Genomic DNA, 25,160 nt, shown 5'->3' on the forward strand with positions numbered 1-25,160 from the left:
CAATGAACGAGTATAATATATTATTATTATAAATATGTGTGCGCTGAATGTCACGGCGTTCAAACCGCGGCCATGTCATATTATATTCTGACGTACCTGTGGCTTCGGTGGGCGTGAATAATTGAAACCAATTTTGCATAACGGAGGTGAGAGCATCCATGCCGACTTCTGTGGCACACGTCACCAACCACCGGACCATTTCGCGTCTTCGCCAGTTCAACGAGGCCAGCGTGATGCGCATTACCTTTGGAAAACACAAAAAAACCACACGTTATAGAATAAAAACGAACGTCATCATCGATATATTATTATACGATTTCCACCACGCCACATCGTACATAAATATTTGTATAATATATTGTATACTGTGGCACTGTGCGAGTAATATGAGTATATTATTCAAATACACGCTTATAGCCAAATGAAATCGAAAACACAACCCGTCGAAATCGATGTTTCACACGCGGAAACGTTTTTCTAAAAATATACTCGACCGGTGGTTATACGCACTTGTAATCCGAGTTCGAAGGCGACGGTCAACAACGGAGGATGTCTGGGCCCGTTTTCGGGTGTCGCGAAACGAAACGCGTCTTGGGCTAATTTGAAGAGATGAGACGAACTGTGTATGTGTCGTTGTGCAGATTCCAGTACGGTTCTCAGTCGAAGTAGTTCACCTGGCGGGGGAGACATAACAGAAAATAGTAGTTATTAATTGAATAGTTAACGTAAAACTAAAAAGTATAACGACCGCTTAAACTTAGGCAAACATACCTTTGGCAGCGCTCAGCATGGTGGACGCCAACGTGCATTGTTGCGTTTCGATGTGACCCAGCGTGAACCAACGTGGATAGCGGTTCAGCATGACGGACGAAGGGTTACCGTTCGGATTGTCCGAGTCTTCGTGGTCTTCCAGGATCGGTAATCTGTACGGACACATTTTATACCCGGTTAGGTCGATAACAATATTATATAAATATATTTAATATTTATATTATAACAATGTATTATGTTTTAAAGACGATGACGTCAACGCGGCCGCACGTTTTCGTAGGGAACCTTTACTAATTAAATGTGTGCGGCCTTCATACGACCACCCCTCGCTCGCCTGACTAAAACTTTCGACTATGCGTACATTGTATAATGTATATACTGCAAGGTCGTCGAGATCTCTAGCGTTTCAAAATTGATGCACAGAATTGCGTTAAAAGTTCTCGTGTCATGCTTTGTTAATGCGAAATTCCGATGAACCTGTACATATTATACTGGACACATCACCACATTGGTAACCACAAGCCACAATAGTGGTATATACCAGCCCCGCAATGTATATATCGTTCAGCATTTACCATGAACAATATGTGTATACACTCACCTCATGGCCCGCAAGCCGACTTCGTACGCCAGATCCGGGTAGTAGTCCAGAAGGGCGACGAACAAGAAACGGGCGAACGTGTGCATGGGAATACTGTCTCTGTGCACGCCTAGGCCTAGGCCACTGGTTGGACCACCGTCTAGGAGGACGATGGCTTGTCGACGCAGAACGCCCACCAGGTTCGTGTCCATGTCCAACTCTTGTAGTTTGGCTATCAGTCTGTCTTCTTGTTTGCACGCCTTCTCCTGTTCAAAATATATTCAATCAGTAAAATGATAAATTATGCAATACAACATAACTATAATATATTATATTTTATAAACAAAGGTATACACTTTATAGCAGCTGTGTGCGTTGGTCGGTCTCGCTGGCATTCCAATTATTTTATTTGTCACTTTATTTCGTTTACGTTTTACAAACACACATCAACTACATGAAAATACCATTATTATTTGCGCAAGTATAGCGTATGTATATGAGTGTGTGTGTACATTTTTGGTTTGGACGTCGTTGACGAGTATAATAAATTATTTATAAATGTATAAATAATCTTTATTCGCATTTTTTTTCACACCGGTTTCTAACTAAACTCCGTGTACATATTTTATCACATACATTCAAAAGGCATCGTTTAAACATTGCTGGCCGCCAGACGACGTGCAGCACAATACCTCTAAACCGGTGGGGAAAAATTTTAAAATATAGAATAATACATACACAAAGAAATGATTGATTCAAACGTCGCGTACAACAATATGAATCCAACACGTTGTACGCGCATCTTACACGACGTTGAATACGAATAAAGTTTTTATTTCACGACAAAGAGCATCCGGTGTAGAATTGGTATTTTATTCGGTTTTCCAATGGAGTCTACAGTTATTGTAAACCAAAAACGCTACCCCATCGCCACTGCCCACCACAGAAGCAACAAATCCTCGGCAGCCCCTGGACATATAATTCGTCTTCAAGTCTTTTGCGACCCCCCATATTTGCACTGGTTTATTGACGTCGACATAATTTATACCTACGCTCGATATTCCCCCTCCCTCACCTCCAAGAACGAGTCGTTATTATTTATTCACCTTATACCTCACAAACGAACCCATGTATTTAATAATTCAAGTCATTTTTTTTTAAATTTATATAATTTTCCACTATTTACTACCTACGTATTATATATTTTATATAATGTATGTGAAATGAGTTTTTTGCTAACCGCTTATCTCAGAAACTATACCGAACCGATTACTGAAATGTTTAAATCGGATTTCAATAAACATTACATATAATCAATAAATTCCTCTAGACTAGGAGGGTGTTATTAGCTTTTTTTCAATCTCTTTAAGATGATATAGGGTGGCTCACGCATAAATTCCATTTTTGCTTACCAAATCGAATAATTCTTTATTAACACTTATCACATAGGGCCGTCATACGAAAAAAAAATGTTTAATTGGTATAGAAAACCCGTGTCTCGTCACGAATTGGTATAAGATATCTTTTAAATGAAAGAAATAATATTTAATTTATCGTTTGTTATTCAAATGTACAACAAAAGGCAATGTCCTTATGTATATAGCTTATAGACTCAAAAACCACTTGACTGATTTTGATGAAAGCTTCAGTGATTGTTTTTAGAGATATCCGGAAAGTTTAAAGAGTAGTTTGAAAATATACCAAGAGGTATATCCAATCATCAGCTACAAGCGGATTGCCCATCTCGGTTGAAATATTTCACAAAGCGAAGGTACACCAATGATGATTTGACCGTGAACTGAGGTACACTAGAACCGAGATATACACCAATATAGCGCCGTATTTTATGTTTGTTAATTTTTCCCCGAGTGAAGTCGGATTTTAGAGCTAGTATAAATAGTATAATATATTAATATATCTCTCTCTCTCTCTCTCACACACACACACACATACACACACACACACACACACACACACACACACACATTTATATGTATGTAAAACAGTCCGTGGTATTTGCACACGTATCCATATAATTTAGCCCAATTAATGTGCACTGTATAGTGTTTATATTATGCGTACATAATATAATACACGAATTTAATTGTTAGCGAATAAATAAGCGGACGAGATACCTAATTATATAAAAAAAAATTAAATAAAACCACCTTTGTATTATACCATACGATTCGAAACAAAATAATTGTACGTTTTGCATCTAATAGTTTAATAACTACTCCTATATAAGTAGGTAATAAATAATACTCAAGGTTGGACACACATTATACCTGCCTAGCTGTATACCTAGCTATATATTAAATAGGTAACGCGGGATATAAATTAGAGTTGGTTTAATTTTAAGTTTCACAAGCGAAATGGTATTCTCGATACGACTGTTATATGAGCTAGCGACCTCATTATTTTTTGATTCGTAAATAACGGCGCAGCCCTCACCCTTAAAATATGCATATAGGTCGTTTTTTATAAGAAGCTATTTTTTTTAATTACGTCTACCACGATGGTGTTTCTTTTTCATTTCGAGATACAAAAGTACAATCTCATAATAATAAATATTAATGTTAATGTTTGAAAATTAATTTTCATACGCACCAAACTTTTAAATAGAAAATGATAAATAAATCATAATTATGTATGGAGATTGCTGTGACCTGGATTTATTGTCTGCGCACACGTAGAACATTTAATTATGAATTTCGTATTCAACTGTATTATTAAAAACTTCACCCTTTTATATTTTATTAAAATGAATGTATTTTTTTTTCTTTTGGCGATTGTCATTAATAAATGATGAAGCGTCGTTGTTGGAAAAGGACGACTTCGAAGCAAACCTATCGCGAGGGTATGAGAATTGATTGAAAAGTTTTTTTATTGTAATTTTTTTTTTGATATTTTGAAATGGATTTAAGGTGACTCTCCAACAACAATACTCACAAACAATAATAATATAATACACGCCACGTAAAAACACATTTCCCGATGAATTTTATGTGTGAACGAGGAGTGGAGACAGGTGTTGGTGTCGTGGCCGTTGGTAGTATAGCCATATAATATTTTAGTGTATAACCTACAGGTACGAAAATGTTATTACCACGAATTAATGGGCATTATTTTTATAGGCGTTTGACGGGTTGTGAGCGATTGCGGAAAAACAGGTTAACTACACGCGACGGCGATAACGGGTTGACTTCCATTTATTCGCCATTGGTATATAGCTGGAGACGTCACGTGTGAGTATGTGTGTGTGAATAGGAATTAGGAAACTACGCGTTGCTTTGCACATACACCGTGAAGTCGTGTAAAAGACCGAAATCCAATGTGACCTTTATGATAATATAGTAACTTTATATTATAATGACTTTCACCGATTTTCAAAAATAATAATAATAATAATAATCTAGCACTCTTAAACGGTCGTGCGTCTAAACGCGACCGACACATACCTCTAAGTACACGCGTAACGTTCGTTGCGCAATGCGACTTATAATACGCGCAAACACACACATACACAAGTTTATACGTGCGGATAATATTAATCAAGCAACAAACGTACAGTCCAGGCAAATATTGTTGACCTCATAACGAAACCATAATATATATCACCCGTAAAACCGGCCTAGGGCCGTGAACTTTGAAACCTGTTCATGGGCGAGCTGCATGGCGCGCTGCTGACCGCCGTTTCGACACAGTGAACTTCTCTATTGCCAGGAATGTCGTATTACGTATACACAGTAAACTACGTATATTATAACACTTATCCGAAATCGTGTCCGTCGTCTGTCCACCCGATCGGCCGGTTCCGAATATTAGAATGTAGGTATAAAATGTACAAGCGCGCGCACAAAAATTATTTATGACATAACAGACGAGTATTGTTTTGTATCTCACCACGCACGGCGACTGTCCCCGATATAAAATAATATGTCAAAAATATTATTTTTCGCGATTGATAATTTTTTTGAAATAAAAAGGCTCGTGGAAAATCATCCGAATATCTAATGCGGTAGAGTACCGCCGTTGATTTTATAGTACGTAGGCTAACTACACTTAAAATACAAAAAAAAAATGTCCATCAACCACATTCATATTGGAATATATAGTTGTAATAACGCGTCTTTAAAATGTTTTCTGGTTGCAGGGGCTGCGGGAGACTCGTAGAGGAATGCGCATTATAAATTATTATTTATTGTATTTGAGACAGCGGGCGGGCCGGCGAGCGAGCACAAGGGCTGCAGTACACGCCCTGCATATAATGTGCATTACACCTATATATGTGTTTGTCCGAGTTTTCGCAGTATAAAATACGTAGACAGACGTCGCCGCCGCCAAGGCTCGATTATACTTCGATAATCTATATAAGAAATCTCACGAAAAAAAAATATGACATTCGTCCATTACTGCAGCGTGCGTCGTAGGTATACATATATATAATATAATAAAGGCCCCCGAGAGTGTGTGCCACTAGACCCATACGCACCGTTGACAATACGATAATGACAATAATACAATAATATATTATAATGTGTACAGTGTTATACGCACGCGCGCGACCGTACATATTTTTCACATTGTTCGGAGCACAGACACACGTTTTGTAAGGAACTGGCGAAAATCCGTACGAGTAGATCCCCCCACATGCTGTGAAAATGAATAATAATAATAATAATAGTGTACTAAATGGGATATGAAAAACTATGAAAAGAAATCGACCAGCGCGCATATTATGATCGCGTATTATTTGTGCTATACACGGATGGTTGCAGGACTGGCTCGAGCCTTTTTACTCATATTATATACATATTATTATTTTACATAAAACATAATATATATAAAAACATAATATATTATGTGCATCGAGTCTTGACATATTTTCTACGTGGTTGGATATGTAATATTTTATTCCGTTTCGAACTCTGCAGTATAAAAGTTACAGAGAAGAGGAAAATAAATACGGGCCTACCTGCGCGAATATCCACGTAAAATAACATAATATTCTACGGTATTCCAGCACACACACACACACACACACACATACACACCGGACATAATATTTATATTATAACATATGATATTAATAATTCCTGCAAACGTAACAATTGTTATTATTATGATCATTATTTTCTACTGCAAATAGGTATACGAATTTCGATTCGGCAATTTAGCATATTGGGTGTATGATGGGTACGTGAAACATATATGCTCAGCATAAAAAAAATATTAATAAAAACACGACGGAAATAATTACGTTAGGCAAATTGGACAAACACGAACAGGATATATACATTGTGTGCGTATAGCGCGTAATTAAGCGACTCGAACGGTTTAAAATATATTTAAATTTTAATGTTTGCTTTCGGGTACACACATATAGTGGGTAATTAAATATTTTAAAACTGCAAATAATATATGCTATTACGCGTGCGATTCAAACCACACATGTACGTGGAATATACATATTCTACAGGATGACTCACCAAGCACGCTCATCCCCAATTATTCCTTTAATAAAGAATTTGTTCAAATTCTGATTTTTGACATTTTTAAATATACTCAAAGGCCATCTTTTCAAATCCATGATTTTTTTTGTACTACTGTAAATTATTTAATGGAGTTTTTTTTGTTGAAAATTTTGATGTACCAACCTAATTTAAAATTTGAACGCATATTTTATTAGTTTTGAAAATTGTTGTACTAGGGATAATAGTTCTAAAATATAAAATAGATGTAATATTGAATCTACTATTTATTTAAATTATTATATAATTTATTCATACAAAAATGATTAATGTTGATAGATTAATATTAGTCACTAAAATGTTCGGATCATCATAAGCCCGAAATCTTCCAAAACCAATATCATAGACCTATTATTCTTAGTACACAAAATAAAATAACTCAAAAACTATACTCGTGCGAATTGTGATTCTGATAGTCAAAATGTTCGGGAAAAATTATCTATTAAATAATTTACAGCAAAAAGGATGGTTCTAATTTGAAAAACAGAAGTTTGTATCTCCACAGCATACTTCTTAAGTTGGTAGTACCAAATTGTTCGAGAATTTAAAATATTGTGTTCAATTATGTTTGAAAATTCAAAAAATTCAGATTTTGAAAAAAAATTATCGAAGAATGAAAGGGGGTAAGTATGCTTGGTGATTATCCCCGAATACATTGGCGAGTAACATTTTCGTCACCTTAACACCGGTCCAATAAATATAAAATAACTAGGTTAAAAAAAATAAATCAAGTTATTTTTAACGTAATAAAGGGACGAATGGCTGTACGACTGATACCGTACATACATCCAAAATAATCATGACATGCGCAGCATAAAGTAATAACAGGGTTGGCGTGCGTACATGTATATCGGTTGCCAGGAATCAGAATTCGCTCGGAGCAGACATTGTGTGATAAATGTCGCACACGGTCATAAAAAAAATCATTCTCTACAACATGCTGCTGTTAACTCTACAATTTATACTGCGCAATCAATTTTAATAAATAGTCCACATTAGTTATTATAATGTGAACATACTGCGCCCAGCGAGCATTAATAGTTAAATTATATATCTACACGGCGACCGTGCCAAGAGTTGGCGCGAAATATTTTTATATTTTATTTCCAACGAAATTATACCATAGTGAACATAATCGGTTGACCGACTACTCGACCGAATTCGGAAAACTAAAAACCGGTCACATACGACCAGCGGCAGTACTGCCATAGGTCAGTGTAAGAGAAACTTGAAAACTTACCTGAGCGTAAAGTCCGGGAGGCATGTTGCGCTGTTGGCCGAGGCCGATGAGGGCGACTTCGACCGCGAGCGACAGGTACGTTTCGGAGCGGTCCTGCGAACCGACGACGGGTATGTGGGTGAGGCGAGGAGTGGGTCGCAGGATGCCCTCTTCGGATGCGTTGGCGTCTGTGCGAACAAAAATCACAAACAATTAGCTACAGCTAGTACATATTATATATATTTATTTACTATAATTCACGGGTAAACCCATTTTTATAGGTACCCACATTATAAAACCACACAACGTATAATCTTTAAAGATAACACTAAATAATGCTTATAAACAATTAACAAAAACCAATATAATACAATATATGATAAATCAGTATACAGCAACAGATGAGTAGGTATTGGAAGTCGTAGGTCTTGTCGAGTGGATTATCATATGGCTTACAGGGGTTTTTCGGTTAACTTTAAATAAATTAAATTTGATTCCGTTTTTCTTGAAAAGCAGCTGAAGTTAATATAATATTATACACATGTGAATGATGCAAATATTTCAAAAGTAGAATGATTATTTTCAATAAAATTGAACTCGGCGGTACTTATTTGGTCATTTGGAAATTATAGATGAGCCGCCATTACTATAAAATCTCTAAACTTATAAGTGTTCAGTCAAAAATTTGAATGAAAAAAGTCAGGTTGAGGTATCTTTTTTATCTACAAACAAACGTAAATCACAAATTGATCTACAAACACCACGTTGGTGGAACGCTCCCTGGGGAAGTCTAAAAATAAAATAAAATCTGCCGCACACATAATATTATACCAGGTAGGTAAGGTACGCACCAAAAAATGACGACGGCGAATGAGGCACATTTGGATCAGGAACTATAGATGCATCAGTCAGTGTGTCGAACAGACAGCCGATCGGGTCCATCGGGTGGCCGACCCATCCTTCGGTCCAGCTGTTGTGCAGCACGGCGGTCTGTTGATTGGAGCCACCACCAACGCTGCCCCGGGAACTGCTTCCGCCGTTCCGGCTGTTCGTCCGCTCCGGGTACCGGTACCCAGAAGAGCCGCCACCGCCCATGTTTCCGCTGCCCAAGCCGCCACCACCGCCACCGGACATTGGGCCACCCGGCGTGCGCGGCGGTGGATGATTGTCGTAGTAGGTACAATAGCTGTTGCACCTAGGCGCGGTGCACAGATTGGGACGTGGAGCGTCCGCGAACGCAGTGCACCGGTAACTGGAACAGCCCGCGTTACCACCACCGGGGTAACCGGACCGCGAGTCATTGTAACCGCACCGGGACAGGCTGCAAGCGGACGACGAGGACGACACAGCGGCGGCCGACGACGAAGACGACGACGGACCGCCGCCGGACGACGAAGCGGACAGACGATCGTAACCACCGCCACCGCCACCGACCATCGGACACGACACACAGCGGGACGAGCACGGACGCGTTTGCGAGTATGTGTCGTAAGAGCACGACTGCGCGGGACGGAGTTCGTAGCACCGGGTCGGCGGGTTCGAGTGTCGGGACGGACACCGTGGCGGCGGCGGTTTCTGGCTCTCCTGCCACCGACGCTGAGCATCCAGTTGTTGCTGCTTCATCGTGCGCACCACGCACACGGCCAGCCTGAGCGCGGCCGCGTGGTGTCCGTGCGACCGGAGCGCGTCCACGCGAGATGCGCAAGTGGCCAGCGCCTCGTGCCACAGCGGCTGTCCTAGAGAGTTGAAGCTGCCCGATTGCGTGCTGTCCGGTATGTGACTACTGTATGTGTCGCTGGACAGCACGTTCTTCAGATGTATATTATCCCAGGACATGCTCACCGCATCCAAAGCTCTGCGAAAAATAAGACACGTCGAGTTAAGTCACAGTTGAAATATTTTATCGTATGGTTTGAATTTTAAAATAAAGAATATTTTTTATCCCTAAAGATTATTGCATTTTATACTCGAATAGATAATGTTGTTCATGATTGTTAAAAGTGGTTATAAAACAAAATTATGTTTTGAAAATACAAACTTTGACTATTCTTAATTTCGGTATTTTGTCAAGTGTAAGTGATGCCTGAGTAAAAACTAAATACAATTTTCTATTAAGAATAATGACAAATTAACAACACACAGATAACTAATAATATTATATAAATATGCAACTGATAATATATGTTCCTTCCTATAAATTATATTACATATAATAGTTAAAATGTATATGTCATTAAAAAAGTGAGCGACTACAGTCGTCTGTTCACATACCTGTGAAATATCGTCCGGTTGATTCGCTGGCTCGTGCTCGGATAACTGCTCCTGTACCTCGGGCTGGACCTACTAGACCGAGATGAAGGCCTATAGTTGACATTGTCCACGTCATCGTCCGAACCATTCTCGGGCGGCTGATGGTGATTTCGCTGAAATGATATAATAACGATAAGTGGTCAACATTGAAAGTATGCGAATAAATTGAATGTACATTCATAGACTGTTTTGGGGTAATTAGAATGAGTGCTTATAACTGAATTGCTCATAGAGATGTTTTCTAGCTCCATAGGAAATTCGATAAAATTAGGAATATATTTTATTTTAGGTTTAATTATTGGTTTGTAAAGTGATTTAATATATTATAAAAAATTAACATTCAATCTTTTTCAAGTTTTACCACTCAAAGGCTATTTTTATTGTATTTTCCACTCAAAAAAATTGTAACGAAATTATTTTATTTGCATTAGTTGATAATTTACCTGTTATTTATTTCAGAAAAATCAACAAGATCCCTGATGTTATACAACTTCCCTGACTAAGTAAAATCAATAAAATCCCTGATTTTACACGACTTCCATGACTCAGTAATCCCCTGAACTGCGTACTAGATATATTATATACTATATTTAAGTATATTAAAGTAGGTTTATAGGTTTAATATAACTAGGTACCATAAATTAATGTATGTATTAATATTTAATATGAATTGTATAATATTTTGCGTTCGTGGTTATATTCTAATTTTCAACGCACGCAATCTAGTTACCCTTAAATAGAATAGTATTACGATTATCATTTCATGTTTTGCCATGTTCGGGATTCAATGAAAGGTCGCACAAAAACGGTAACTTAATAAAATTAATAAAATTATTATTATGTCAAAATACCCGTATCGTTGCTGTAGTGTTATACGTACAGACCGATATGCCCGTAAGTTTGAAAGTAGATACATATATTTTTTTGTCTATTATTAGTTGATACTATGTAGATCTTTATTGTTTATTTTGGTAACGATATATCTTCTGCAAGACTTTAATTTGCCAACTTTAAAGGTGTGTAGCGGGGCACTAGGGAGGACTCTTTCCCCCCCCCCCCCCAACACCTTAGACGTGCACTCACCGGACCATTGTAATATTACTGTACAGGTATACTCACATCGTTGAAGGCGGGCGGCAGTGCCAGCATATCGGGGTCCTCGGGCGGGCATATGTCGACGTGCGTCCACTTGTCCAGCAGCGTCTTCCACTGGCCCTTGTCGATGGCCGTGCAGTGCGGGTTGAGCACGATGCACACCCACAGGGCGCCCAGCTGGTCCCACAGCTGCCGGCACTTGTCCGTGATGGGCGTGCCCTGGGACTTCCACAGTGCCAGCCGCGGGTCGCACAGGAACTGTTCGGTGATGAGCGTCAACATCCGGGCGCCGTTCGAGTCCTGGGCCCGGAGCATCTCGCGCACCTTGGCGAAAAGCGAATTGAGCTGCTTGTTGGCATTGTAATAGCTGCCGTGCGTCAGATATGACCGGACCTGTTCGCACACCTGTTCCTCGTCCAAGTGCCAAGTGTGCTCGTCGTCCGCGCTCGGACCTGCCGTCGGGTCGGGCGCTCCTGCGGAAAACATGATCGGTTAAAATACATTCGTATACGCGCTCGCGGAAGATAAATCGATATGACAGTTATCGTACGACCGTGAACAGTGATTGATTAAACGATCGTAACCGGAATGAAAAATATATTGTATAATCTGCACCGCCGGACGAAGACGCGAACGCCATAATATTACGCGTGCGTGCTCCGTCAAAAAATTATCATATTCGCAGCACGCGATTTTTCATAATAATATTTTCATCATCGTCGTCGTCGTGTTATTATTATTATCATCATCACCGTTGTTACTATATATTATATGCTATTTCCGATTACCCGATGCGAGAGCGCAACAATCGCTAGCCTGCTATCACCATTGCGCACATGATTGTGTATATGTATAATAATAATAATAATAATATTATGACCTCCCACCGAATGCCACGACGAGCTAGCTACGTGTTGTTTATTATCATTATTCACGACAACAGCAGTACGCCGGCACGCGCGTAGTATTCAGGTATATCACCTGAAATTAACAGTTCTACACCACGCAGTGTCGTGCGCGGTCGAGAGCCGCTCGAAAGTTAATGTACACATTTGATGATACAGGGTGGTTATCTGGGCGCGATACGACGACTGGTAGATTGATACATGTTGTACTACAACAGAGGTAACTAATATAATAATATCGTAGGTATAATGTAATATTGTGATAAATAATATAGCATATGCAATAGAATGTTCGGGGGAAAAAAAATAAAGAAATAGAAACTCGTTTATCGTACTATATAATATTATTATTTGATCGTTTTCACTATAAGAATGAAAAAATACCGATCGAATTTTATGCGTATTGGCACTAGACTGAAAAAAAAAACCGTATTATACTTGTCTTCGCAGGTTTTATCGAAAACATAAAACGCCAAGGAAACGGTTTTCTATTGAGATCATATAACGCGTATATTATTGTTGACAGTGAAGGGAAGGCGTTTCAATACCACGGCGGTATGATGTATATACCTAAAACGCGTGCGTGTGTAGTCGATATCAGTATACTGTATACGGTTGTGAAAGAAATTCAGAAACATAATTAGCGGCTCCGACTGAAAATACAGCGCATGATAATAAATATTACCTACCTATATATGTAACAAGAGAAATAAATCGAGTCGGAGGAGGAAAAGTAATCAGAAAAAGTAACGTTGACTGCAGCAGGGAGCGAATGATAAAAAAAAACCTACGTATCGTCAATAAATACTGAAAAAAAAATATATATAAAAATACGGAAGAATAACGTCGGAAAATTCCACCCCAATTACACGCGGAAAGAGTAGTACAGCGGTCGTTTTGTCGGCTTCCCGAATTGATATATAATAGCCCCCGAGGGCCGAGGCCTTTGGGCACATAATTAAATCTATTAAAAAAGAAAAAAAGCAGAATGAGTTTGGCTTCTATATTATACGAGGAATACACATCATTTTATAATTTATATTTATAGAGAGCAGTGTTATATATATTATTATGTGTATTGCTATATTGCCTAATATCAATTATTGTGCCTACGTTAAAAGCGGCGCTCGCCTCGTAAATACTATACACAAAATGGTTGGTTCGTCGCGGTCGGAGCACATAATAAATTATATATTTTATGATACTGCCGTGATATGATGATCTCGGTGTACAACCCCGAAACAGTCGTGTACATTAAAATACTAGGTACCACGCCTAACCGACGATACCATCATCATCTTCGTCGTCTTCGTCACACGAATTTCGTCAACCATCAAATCACAACACAACGCTGAAGCGACAATGAAACGTAGACGGAGACAATAATAATCGTGTTTGTCAATTTTCGAGTAAAAGAAAACATAAATTCGTTACACAACACGAGCGCGTCCTGTCGGGGAACCGTAACAACAACAATAATGATATTATAATAATATACAGCTTCAGATCCGTCATCTCCGCGACGACGATTACTACACAAGCGCACAACGACATCAACCTCACTTTCCTTTCATTCCATCGTTTTCGGCAGAGTGGACAGCGTTAGCATTGAACAGGTTAGGCACTAACCTAGCGCGCGGTATTGCTTGGAAATTTGTATGAGGGTAGACGATGGATGAGGTTTCCTTCCAACGACCCCCGTGATGACGACAGAACAATGGTATAAACGCACTGACGTCAAATACCAAAAATTACATTTTGAAACGTTTTTCAAAGTTTTCGGTGAGGTATGCAAGCCACGCAGGGTATAGGACGCGGAATAACAGAACGCGCAGTCTCCTATAGTTTTCGATTTTACGGAAATCCAATAGTCGCTTTCACTAGGTTATAATAAGGGACCTATAAAATAACGAGCGGTGAAACTGCAAAACCGTACCGCAGCATCTCCGGTGTACCTATGTCGTTGGCCAACGTTTACCCGATGGGAATCCCACGGGCTATACGTGAAAACGGTCACATTAAATGGCCGCAGAGGAGACGCGCGTGAGTCGACGACGCGTTTTGGTTTTCCGCACCGTCGGGAGAAACGGCGACGCGAAAACAGTGTAAACTCGCGACTCGCTGTTAACGAATCGTTGGTGAAACGTTTTCTAGGTGCCGTCGTTGAGATAGATTTCGTGAACACGTTTTCTCTGTAGCTCGCGCACGCACGCACGCACGCACACCGGAGTGGTGATAAATCAAATTCACCGAAAATTAGGCACAACCCTCTTTTCGTAATGATTTACAGACGGCGGCGGCTGCGGCGTTCTGTAATCGATTTTGAGTGAAACGATCCCACGGTACGCGAGCCCGCACACACACACTTACACACCCCACGTACGCTCAGACAAAGACAAAGTGTCCGTTTGGTTGCCTATACGCGAGTGACGGCGGTGGCGTCGTTGTTCGCTGCAAGACGGACGAAGGACGAAAAAAAAAAATATATATTATTATATTAATTGGTAAAACACTGACACTCGACGGGACGACAACCGGTTTTCGGATTTTTTTTCTCTATCACTTGTCTCCTCGCCCCCGCCAGCCATCCCCCTTATTCTCGCCGCCCCGAGAAACCGTACTCTACGACGACGACCACCACCACTGACGACTTCGCGGGGGGGGGGGGGGGCGTAAATCCGATATTTCCTATATTATTATTACATATTATGTATCGTAATAAAGTTATAACGTTACTATACTCGCGCTGTATACACGTCGTACCTATACAGCACACGCATCGCCAGAAACGGAAGAAGCTGCCTATACAATTCGTGTATGTGTGTACAAATATTACCAGACAAAACCGGTCGCTGCAGTTTTTAAAAGAAAACAATTACATGGAAACCTACCCTCGTATAATACATATTAATTAAATTATTTAAACTCCTCGAAATCCCAAATCGTTATTATTTATTCGTGTCCAAAAAAAAAAATCGTAAGACTCCAGAAACCACCACTACCGCCGCCGGACTGGTTAATGTCTTAATCGATGAGGTTTCATTACTCCTACGCTAAATTGAACGCGTGGAAACCACAACAGCGAGCAGCTTCTCCGTACTATATATGCGCAAAACGTAACGCGTGTGCGGTATTATTGCTGCAAAGCCAAACGTGAAAGTCGATTTTTCTAAGGTCTTATTTCCACGGTAAAATATAATATTCGATTCTGTCTAAACAAATATAACTCGTTTGCCCGGCTTTATAATTAGTTTACCCGCGTCGCGGTGGGACCAGAAACCCGAATATGTACGATCGCCGAACGCGACACGACATAATAATATATTATAATATGGTTATTTTTTCTCGGAAATAAAATTAAAATTGTGAATATGCCGTTACGGGGGAAACGGCCACGTAAAAATCTTCGTTTTGGCGACGGAAATACGCGACAAGCAAGAATTGACGCGGCATAAATTATTCGATAATCGTTCGGTTAGACGACGACACGGATAATAATATTAGGAACGAACGGGTTGGCCAATGTAATATTATATTATACGAGTTGGATTAGAACCGTGGTATTAAATATATTATAAACGTATACAGTGCCGGGCCGGCCGTGCCAAGATATTAATATACGTGGAAAACAATGGAAACAACACCGGAAATTACAGTTAGTGCAATTGCTTGTAGCGTGTGCGTGCGTATATTATAATATACGCGTCGTTACGTGGGTCCGGCCTAGCCCTCGTTCGCTGCAGCAGTAGCAGCGACCACCTCTCGGTGAGACATTTTATATTATACTAATAACAACAATATATTGTAGGTACACAACTAAACGCCGCCGTTCGATTTATATACAATGTATAACGCAAGTCGTGTTATTATTATTATCAATATCAATATTACACCGGTCGCCACTGCCCGTGAGGCGACGGCGGCGGCAGCGGCAGCAGCAGCTGTTGGCCTGGAACGCGCGTCGGAGGAAATGGCGTCGACGAAATAATGATAGAAAGAAAAAAAAACCGAATCACTTTTTTCCTCTCCGACGCCCCCCCCCCCCCCTCCCCCTGAGCCCCCTTCCGGGCTTTCCTCACCACCACCGGTCCGGATACTTATACACTAATCAACTAGAAAGTGTAACAAATTATGCGTACCCATAAATATATATATATATATATGTATTATAAACTATATACACACTAACACTATTTCATATACATTATATTACAGTATATATACTAACCGACCAACGGGCGGCGGCGGAGAAAAATTTACTTTTTTCATTCGTTTTTATTGTTACACGAAAACCGTGGATTCCACTTATGTACGTGTACATAATACTACTATATAATATTATATTACCACTGTTCTGTTGTTAGGTATACCTACCTACATACCACTCGGTCCGTAGCAGTACTTTAGTGCAGGTACACTACACACACACACACACACATATATATATATATATAACGAGTAATTGATGAAATATAATATATAATATCGTTTATATATTTATTTTTATGTGAGTGCATCTTTATTTGTACGCAGTGAAGTGTTAGAATATGACGTGATCAAATGTAGATATATGGGTAGATGTTAAAATTAATAAAAAAAAAATAAGATTTTCCACTTAGTGGGTAAAGTAAAATGCGAAGATAATGTCTGGTCTTTTATTTCTAGAAATTTGGCAACAAACTATAATAATACTATACACCAACCAGGTCCAACCTACTATATTACCGATACAAACAGTTCACTTTTTTTTTCTATATTTGAAATAAATAAAAAAAGGTCAGTGACGAAGGAAAGCTATTGGTCGACAAATTCGTTACACAGGTTTATGTATAGATATCGAATTATTAAACAATATAGCTAGATAGTCGTTGAAGTTTATTATATAATAATTGTTTTATTAATACAACGAAGTACTTTTTATACAAATTATTCAATTATTTTATAGTAATTAATATAGCTCTTGAGATTAATCATAAAAAGTACATAGAATTTACAAACTGTGGAAAACATTTCAAAGACTAAAATATATGATTGGATTAATTACCGTTCTAAGTTTACTTAATTTGTACGTTTTTAAATCTTATTAGTCTACACGGCGTATAGTTTACGTAAAAAACATAAATAGAACACAACTCTTCATTTAATTTCCATAAGACTTGCAATTAAATTTGGTCGAATCTTAAATCTTATTTTTCATCTAGATTCATTTCCATAGCATTTTAATTAAAAATTTTAAACAGTGTTATAAACTATGTATGTATTTGTGTATACCTTCCTATATTTTTTTTTTATTACACGGATATTTGAAAAGAGAATTGTTTGTATTAAAATAAGGTAAAACATATAATTAAAAAAGTTATATAGATGCGGATACTTTATTTTTAAATTGCGAAACTTTTTTTCATATAAACGTATTACAAAATTGAATTCTAATTAAAAACTGATCAGCTACAAGTTTTATCATGCCAGATCTACTTTTAAATTGAGCTGAATTAATTTTTAGCCAAGTCCACATATATTATAAATGAATATGATGCCATTTTTTTTTCTCGTGGCACATTAATTATACTCGTACCTACCTGCATTTATTGATACATAAGGCGCGTTCAGAAAGTGTATAATTACTAATAGGTATACAGTGCATACAAAAACTTCTAATTTTAATTCGTTGTTATTACGATATAATAACTAAATATTTACGTGTTATAAAAATTATCTAATAATCCACAAAATATATTTGAATTATGAATAGGTACAACCCGTTTTAATTGCTACAGGTATATCAGAATCAATAACGATATTATAACGTGTTCAGTGTTGATGATAATTTAAAAAAAAAAAAAAAACTATAGTTACATATTATATTATGTAAAGGGAATTCTGTCTCAAATAATAGGGTTTTGTATTTTCCAAAAACACATAAGCCACTTTTATACTTCACATATATGACGGACCTATATATTTCGGTCGGGCGGATAATGTTTGGATAACTAATGGGTGCTTTCTAAAAGGACTTGAATCCTGGCAAAATCGAGTTAATAGTAGAAATGGAGATGGCGGGGACGGCCAGTGCGAATAAATACATTATAGTCACGGGGGTTTGTTTGTTGTTGTATATAATATATGCCGCCTTCGCGTCGGAAATGCGCCGGAGCGACAGTAAAAATAGAGGCGTTATTATTTAAAAAAAAACGTTTCATATACATACACAATAATGACAGTTATACATGGTTACGATGGTACACGGTATCTATATGTGTGCAAGGCCGTACCTGTGGTGGGGATCAACCGTCCTTCCAAAATTTTCTAGGATTACGTAAAGCTAAAAATTTGACATTTGTTTTTATTTCAATAATATTTCATAACGCCGCTTTGCCCCAAAAATTTGCGCCGAATATAGTTTGTCTTGTATGTGTGTATGGTAGTAGTCATTTTGAAAATGTGTGTAATCCCCCTCCTCAAAAACTAAGTCATCTGTGTGTGGCATCAAGAATGATATTTTTAAGAATTTTTTGTTATCAGCCTATAATATACAGGTGCATACATCGTGATAATGTGATAATATGGCACTGAAAATGTTTAATATTTTTTTTTTAGCTTAGATTTTTCTATTGTTTTTACAAAAAATATCATCGACTCTCTTGTACAAACAAATAAAGTGTTTAACGCTTATATGTAATGCTGCGGGTCGCTAGTTTTTTTTAGCATATATTCGGGAGTTTGATATTTTGTCATTTCGAAATGTAGGTATATAATAATAAATAAATCGTTTGTCCTCCAACACGACGTAATTTCTACTGACGAACCTATTATAGTAATATTATGCCATTAATAGCGTGTATACAATATACATATATATATATATATAACGTAGTACCTAATACATTATACGTGATTATATTATCCTGTGAGCAATTTGAGATTATTCGTGCAATATTACATTATATTATTATATATATTATATTATATATTGTACTTTGGAGGTCAGGACTATATTATTAACACGATATAGGTAGTTATTCGTTACATTGCGAATATTATAATATACAGTATGCGTATAAGGTAGTTAGGTATAAAGTAGGTTAAACACGGAGATGACTCGCATTCGATCTATATTAAATAACAAAATTTGATACAACAAATTATTAGTAGGTATATAGTATCCCTATTATACTACAATATTATGTAAGTACTGTTTATTTGACACGAACTTTACAGGCCCGATAACCTGATGGCCGATATCGATGGAAACAATTCAAAATTAATAAATAATAAAAATTAAAAACATTTTTTCTTTATAGAATATAGTATTACATAAGAACGTGTATAGAACATAATATTAAGTATTAACCGAGATAAAAAAAAATAATTTATGTAGGTTATGTCATTATATGTTTAAGTACCATATATTGAGATAATACAGCGGATGCCAACATTACTCAATTTAATGGCATATTTTCGTTTCTATAAATTTAATACTTGTACAGTGCCTACAGTATATACTGTTAATTACCAAGTAAAAAATCAACATTATAATCTTGGGTCTTAGAGTGAAAAAAATAATAAAAACCGTATAATTATATTAACATTATGTATTAGATTATTACATAGTAGCGTGCGTCTGGTAGATAAAAGAAATAATAAATAATAATATATGGTTTTCGTTTGAGACATCTGGATCGAAGGCGCAGCCGAGGGACAACGCGTGCACTGTAGCAGTAATAATGGGCCGCTTTTCGGAATTTTGTTCATTTATCAAATTTTAAACCACCCGTCCAATGTCTACTCGATACACGACCAAAAATATTTTTTCTTTACATTTGCCCTGCAAAACGTTTAGGACACGCACTGCGGGTGGCATGAGAAGTCCAATTTGTAATATAGCCAAGAATATTTGTCCATTATTCGTACATATACAGGAACATCAAAATACTATAGATTTACCCCTTACGGTGCGACGGTTGTTTGATAATTCAAAATAAAAAAAAACCTTCAAACGTGCTATTTCTATATAGAATTACCCCCCCCCCCCTCCTTCAAAGATTTGAACGACACAAAAATGTATTTCACGTCAATTCGGTGAAAATACAGAAAAACTTCAATTTATGGTTTCTTTATAGTAATAATAATAATAATAATAATAATAACCAAGTTGTTGAAAACGACAAATTCTTGTTCGGTACCGAATTTAGTAGGTAGCATATTATAGTAGGTAGTTGCATTATTGAATAGTCGGCCCGGAACAACTTATTAGTTATTAATTATTATTATATAGACAATTTCGATGACTGCAATGGTTGTGTACTAAACACAATCGTACTTGATGCTCAAGTAAATTAGAGAAACCGCCGATTTTAATCATTAAATTGGCCGGAAGTTTAAAATTAATGTTTGGAAAATAAAAATAAATAAATTGCGCTCGCCGCTGAATGTAATCATAAATTGATGTATAATTGTAGATAGACCCCATTATTTATTTATACATGCGAATACAATAATATAGTTGGCGGCCAATAAAACGGAGTTTTATAATACCTAGGTATTATGGTCTTTGTTTCCGCTTGGAGTAATTTTTTGCTCTTTAAAAACTAGGTTTGACAGCCTTTCTGTTAGGAAATGATATGTTGATATGTCAAGTTAAAAATTAATACACTCAAAGATATATTATCTAGCTGAACCGAGAATTACATATTGTACAACAATACCTACCTAATATAAGAATGGTGGAATTGAAGACGCGGAATACTATTCTAATCGTTTGTTCGGATTGTAGTTCAAATCAATTGCGTTAAAATATAATATAATATAAAGCACTTATCGGTTATCGAATCATAAAATTATAACTCAAATTGAAAGAAAAAAAAGTGGGTAAGTGGATGTCGCTCTGCTGTACAGTAGGTTACAAGTGGGTCACTGGAATGGATTGTGTTAAATTTGAATTCAATATTATAATATTATCATTGTATAAGAAAAACTATTCTGAACGAAAACGGCCAGTCATCCTATGATATTACTAAGTATATTTAATGATATTATTGTGAATAAAGTGAATTTATATATTTACCTATTTAACGGAGAACCTTGTTTTAAAATTTCAATCATTTTAGTTATAAAAGTTGAACATTTTATACATTTTTAACTACAAAATAATTATTAAATTTGAAATTTGATACATTTTGTCAAAATTCGAACTTTAAATGCTTGTAAAAAAATTGTGCCTATGTATTTTTAATATTTTTCAACTACTATTGTAACAATATATCAGGAGCCTTGCATCTTGGTTCTTGCATCTGGTTGGCTCTTCAACCAGAAAAAAAGACTAATAATATTGGAAAGGGAAAATGTTCCTCAACAGTTCAAAACAAATGATAGTATTTTTTGAAAATTTTATCGTGTATAGAAAATGCAAATATAAACGACCAATGAAAATTTCATGTACTTATATACGTTTATTTATTTTAGAGTTACACCAAAACCAGAATCGATTCTATTGAAAACCGATTTTGCGTGAAAATTCCCGTTTTTCTTTAATTTTTATGTTGTTTTTCCTGTCGCTTTTGAAATCTATAGGGAATTATTAATTTTGACCTCCCCAATGCACCAACAATTGTCACTTTCCCATCGAACAAGATGCTGTTGAAGCAATTTTACTGCCCCAAACCGTGATGACAGACACAAAAAAAAAACACACGCCATTGTAAAATCAATACATTCATCGTTCCACTCAGAATCTAAAATAGAACCGTAAATAATAGTAGCCTTATAATATAAAATACTATTATTTTATTACAAAAGACATGAACAGTCGCGATTTCCCGTAAAACCGTCGATGCTGTAGAAAAATTGGAAAGCACTGTGGCGCCTATGTTTTGTAGGTACATCTATATAGAACTATAGGCATATTAAAGAACAACTCGATAGCAGACTATAATCTATTATTGAAGCTGCATCCACCATAATATGGATAAGCGGCAATGTTTACACTATTATAATATGATAACATTATCCTGATTCAATTATTCAAAGACGTTTTCGTCTTTATCAATTAGCATTATCATATAAAAATGTAAACATTTCCGTTTAGGCAAATTACGGTGATAACCTCAAAACATTGCATGGTTGTAGTTGTATAGTTACTACCATGAAGACTATAGAAGACCATAAGGAGACCAAACTAGTGGGGGTGCAGCCGTTTCGCTGGCATCCCATTCCCCAATCGTTATCTCTTATAACTCCTGAAGGGTTGCAGCACAAACGAAGCACAATCGAAAGCCCATGGTTTGAATCCAAAATTCAGAAATGCACCTCGCAAAAAACGTAACGAAATGAATCGCACGATTAAACGGCAACAGGCTGCGCTGCTTACGCTATGGTTGCTATTTTAACCCCTGTAGTATAGGAAATATTCATTTTTTCTGCGTTTTTTTGAAAATATATGCATTATTTTGAACCATGACGCTATTTAGATTTTATAGCTTGTACGATTACGCATTTATACATGTGCAAATGTGTAAATTTCATAAATATTATTTTTATTTTTGTGTAAAAAATTAAATTTTATAGTTTACACTATATCTAGTTATTTTATACCTCAATATCTTTGTTCACAGCAAGTCTGAGCCCGATACTATTCGATATACACCAAATATATGTTTTCTTGAACGATCGTTTTATACCAATATATATGTAACGTTACACTCAAATTTGTTTCTTAAAAATAACATGTTTACGAAATATACACTTAGGCACATGTATAAATGCAAAATCTAATTTATATTAAACTATTTAATAAAAAAAAAAACAAAATGTACATTTTAAGTTTTTTACTGTACTTTTTATGTATTTACCTTATTACCTATATATACTTAAACTTTTATATTAGTTCCATGTAATACACAAATCGCGGCCAATGACCTTTGTAGTCAAGGCCTTGTATATAAAATAAAAAAAATGCGTAATCGTATAATCTATAAGATCTAAAGAGGGTCATTGTTCAAAAAATTGCATATAATTTCCAAAAAACGCAAAAAACATGAATAATCCCTATACTACGAGGGTTAAACCCTAGCGTACGCAGCGCAGCCTGTGGCAGTTTAATCATGCGACTCGTTACGGGACGTTATCAGAAGCGGAGTTTGGTCTCCTTATTCTAGTCTTCGTGGTTACTACTGTAAATAATCTAATTGTTCTGTATGTCTATGTATAGAAAATAATATTTTTGCTCGCACCATGACTTACACCATTGAAAACATAATTTATTAAATATTCGTAATGTAGGTAGTATTAAAATCGAAATTCTTGGGATATTAAGTCAGGTATATAATAATATTAGCCTGTTATAGGTATATTATCGCATTCCAACGCTGATGTCACATTAGTCTGAATTAGGAATCTCAACGTTTATGGCACATTGCTCGTAAAAAAACAACCCAATTATAATCGGGTTCTATAGGTACACCGTGTACCTTACACCCGTGTATAAGTAAATTATGATTTCGTCGGATACACAATAAACCGGTGCCGGGAGAGTAGGGAATGATGAGATGATAACGACTGCGTCGTGTGTGCAGCATACTATATATTTTTACAACGTCAAAAACCGTTAATATTACATATATATATATATATAAATTTAATCTTTTAATTTGTTCTCCAAAAAGAAAGACGAAAAAACGTCCGTGTCCCACCCGCGTATGTTTCGGAGGCAATGACTGCAGCAACAACAACACACAAACAACATATAACGACGACGTGCGTGGAATAAAAAATCGTCAGTAGATGCGAAGGACATGAAAATAAATATGATAGTGTGCACCGGCGGTCCACAGATAGATAGATATAGTTAGATCCCGACGATCATCGCACCGCAGAACAACAATAATAATAATCGAAAAAAGAGGACCATTGTTACTGTTCTTTTTTTTTTCTGTTTGTTTAAATACATTATTCACGGCTGACAGGTGGTGTCAAACTAAATGGAACTCCCCTTTTGTGCGCTCTGCACAGTCGTCGGGCACACAACTCTCGGGCGCAGGCCATTAAAGTTCTTTTTTCGACTACACACACACACACACTTCGGTCGTCTATTCTACATTATAACACACACACGGGCGCTCGTGTAATACGAACGTAGGTACAAATAATATTCCGTGTGGTGCGTACACTCCCTCGACAGTGTTGTAAATGCGTACAGAATATAATAATGTACCTACGAACGGTACGAGCGGCGGATAGGACTATGTGTACGCGGTCCAGACCGGACGGCAAAAATGTGTGCGCTCGCCGGCTCGACGTTATATTATTATTATTATTATTATTATTATTATATGGCGTTATTAAAAATAAATAAATATTTTATACAAAACGAGTGAAACACGTTATCGTGCAAACAACGACGACTCACCCGCAATCTGATTGATCTCCGAACGTTGCTGCAGGATCTCGTCGGCCAGTTTCTGGGCCGTGGGCAACACCTCTGTGTGGTGTTCGGATATGAGGTACTGCACGAACTTCTGCAACTGTTGTCGGTCCATTTGCAACAGGGTTTCTGGAAAACGATCAAAACAACGGTGTTGTTATTATAACATTCCCAGTACCCATGGACTATAACCTACTCTAACATGACAAATCAAACTACTTGTATTTGGTTTCACGGGATTGTGTCATTCCAATAGCATAATAAATTATCAGATATTATATGCATAACGCCGACAGCGACAAAAAAATTATTATAAAATATTTGAAAT

At 36.9% G+C, this 25,160-nt stretch overlaps 1 protein-coding gene across 1 annotated transcript in view; it reads right to left on the minus strand.

The window, feature by feature from the left end:
• Nucleotides 1–25,160, minus strand: part of LOC132941993 (zinc finger SWIM domain-containing protein 5-like) — a 60,069-nt gene that overhangs the window by 4,757 nt on the left and 30,152 nt on the right. Inside the window, exons 4-12 of the mRNA XM_061010274.1 lie at nucleotides 24,818–24,961; nucleotides 11,534–11,982; nucleotides 10,376–10,527; nucleotides 8,956–9,959; nucleotides 8,126–8,292; nucleotides 1,373–1,617; nucleotides 772–923; nucleotides 511–674; nucleotides 97–244 (exon numbers count right to left, since the gene is read on the minus strand). Of these exons, the coding sequence (XP_060866257.1) occupies nucleotides 97–244; nucleotides 511–674; nucleotides 772–923; nucleotides 1,373–1,617; nucleotides 8,126–8,292; nucleotides 8,956–9,959; nucleotides 10,376–10,527; nucleotides 11,534–11,982; nucleotides 24,818–24,961 (2,625 nt within the window). The remainder of the gene's footprint in view (nucleotides 1–96; nucleotides 245–510; nucleotides 675–771; nucleotides 924–1,372; nucleotides 1,618–8,125; nucleotides 8,293–8,955; nucleotides 9,960–10,375; nucleotides 10,528–11,533; nucleotides 11,983–24,817; nucleotides 24,962–25,160) is intronic.

This window comes from Metopolophium dirhodum, chromosome 3, assembly GCF_019925205.1.
Source record: "Metopolophium dirhodum isolate CAU chromosome 3, ASM1992520v1, whole genome shotgun sequence".
In the NCBI taxonomy this organism is placed as follows: Eukaryota; Metazoa; Arthropoda; class Insecta; order Hemiptera; family Aphididae; genus Metopolophium; species Metopolophium dirhodum.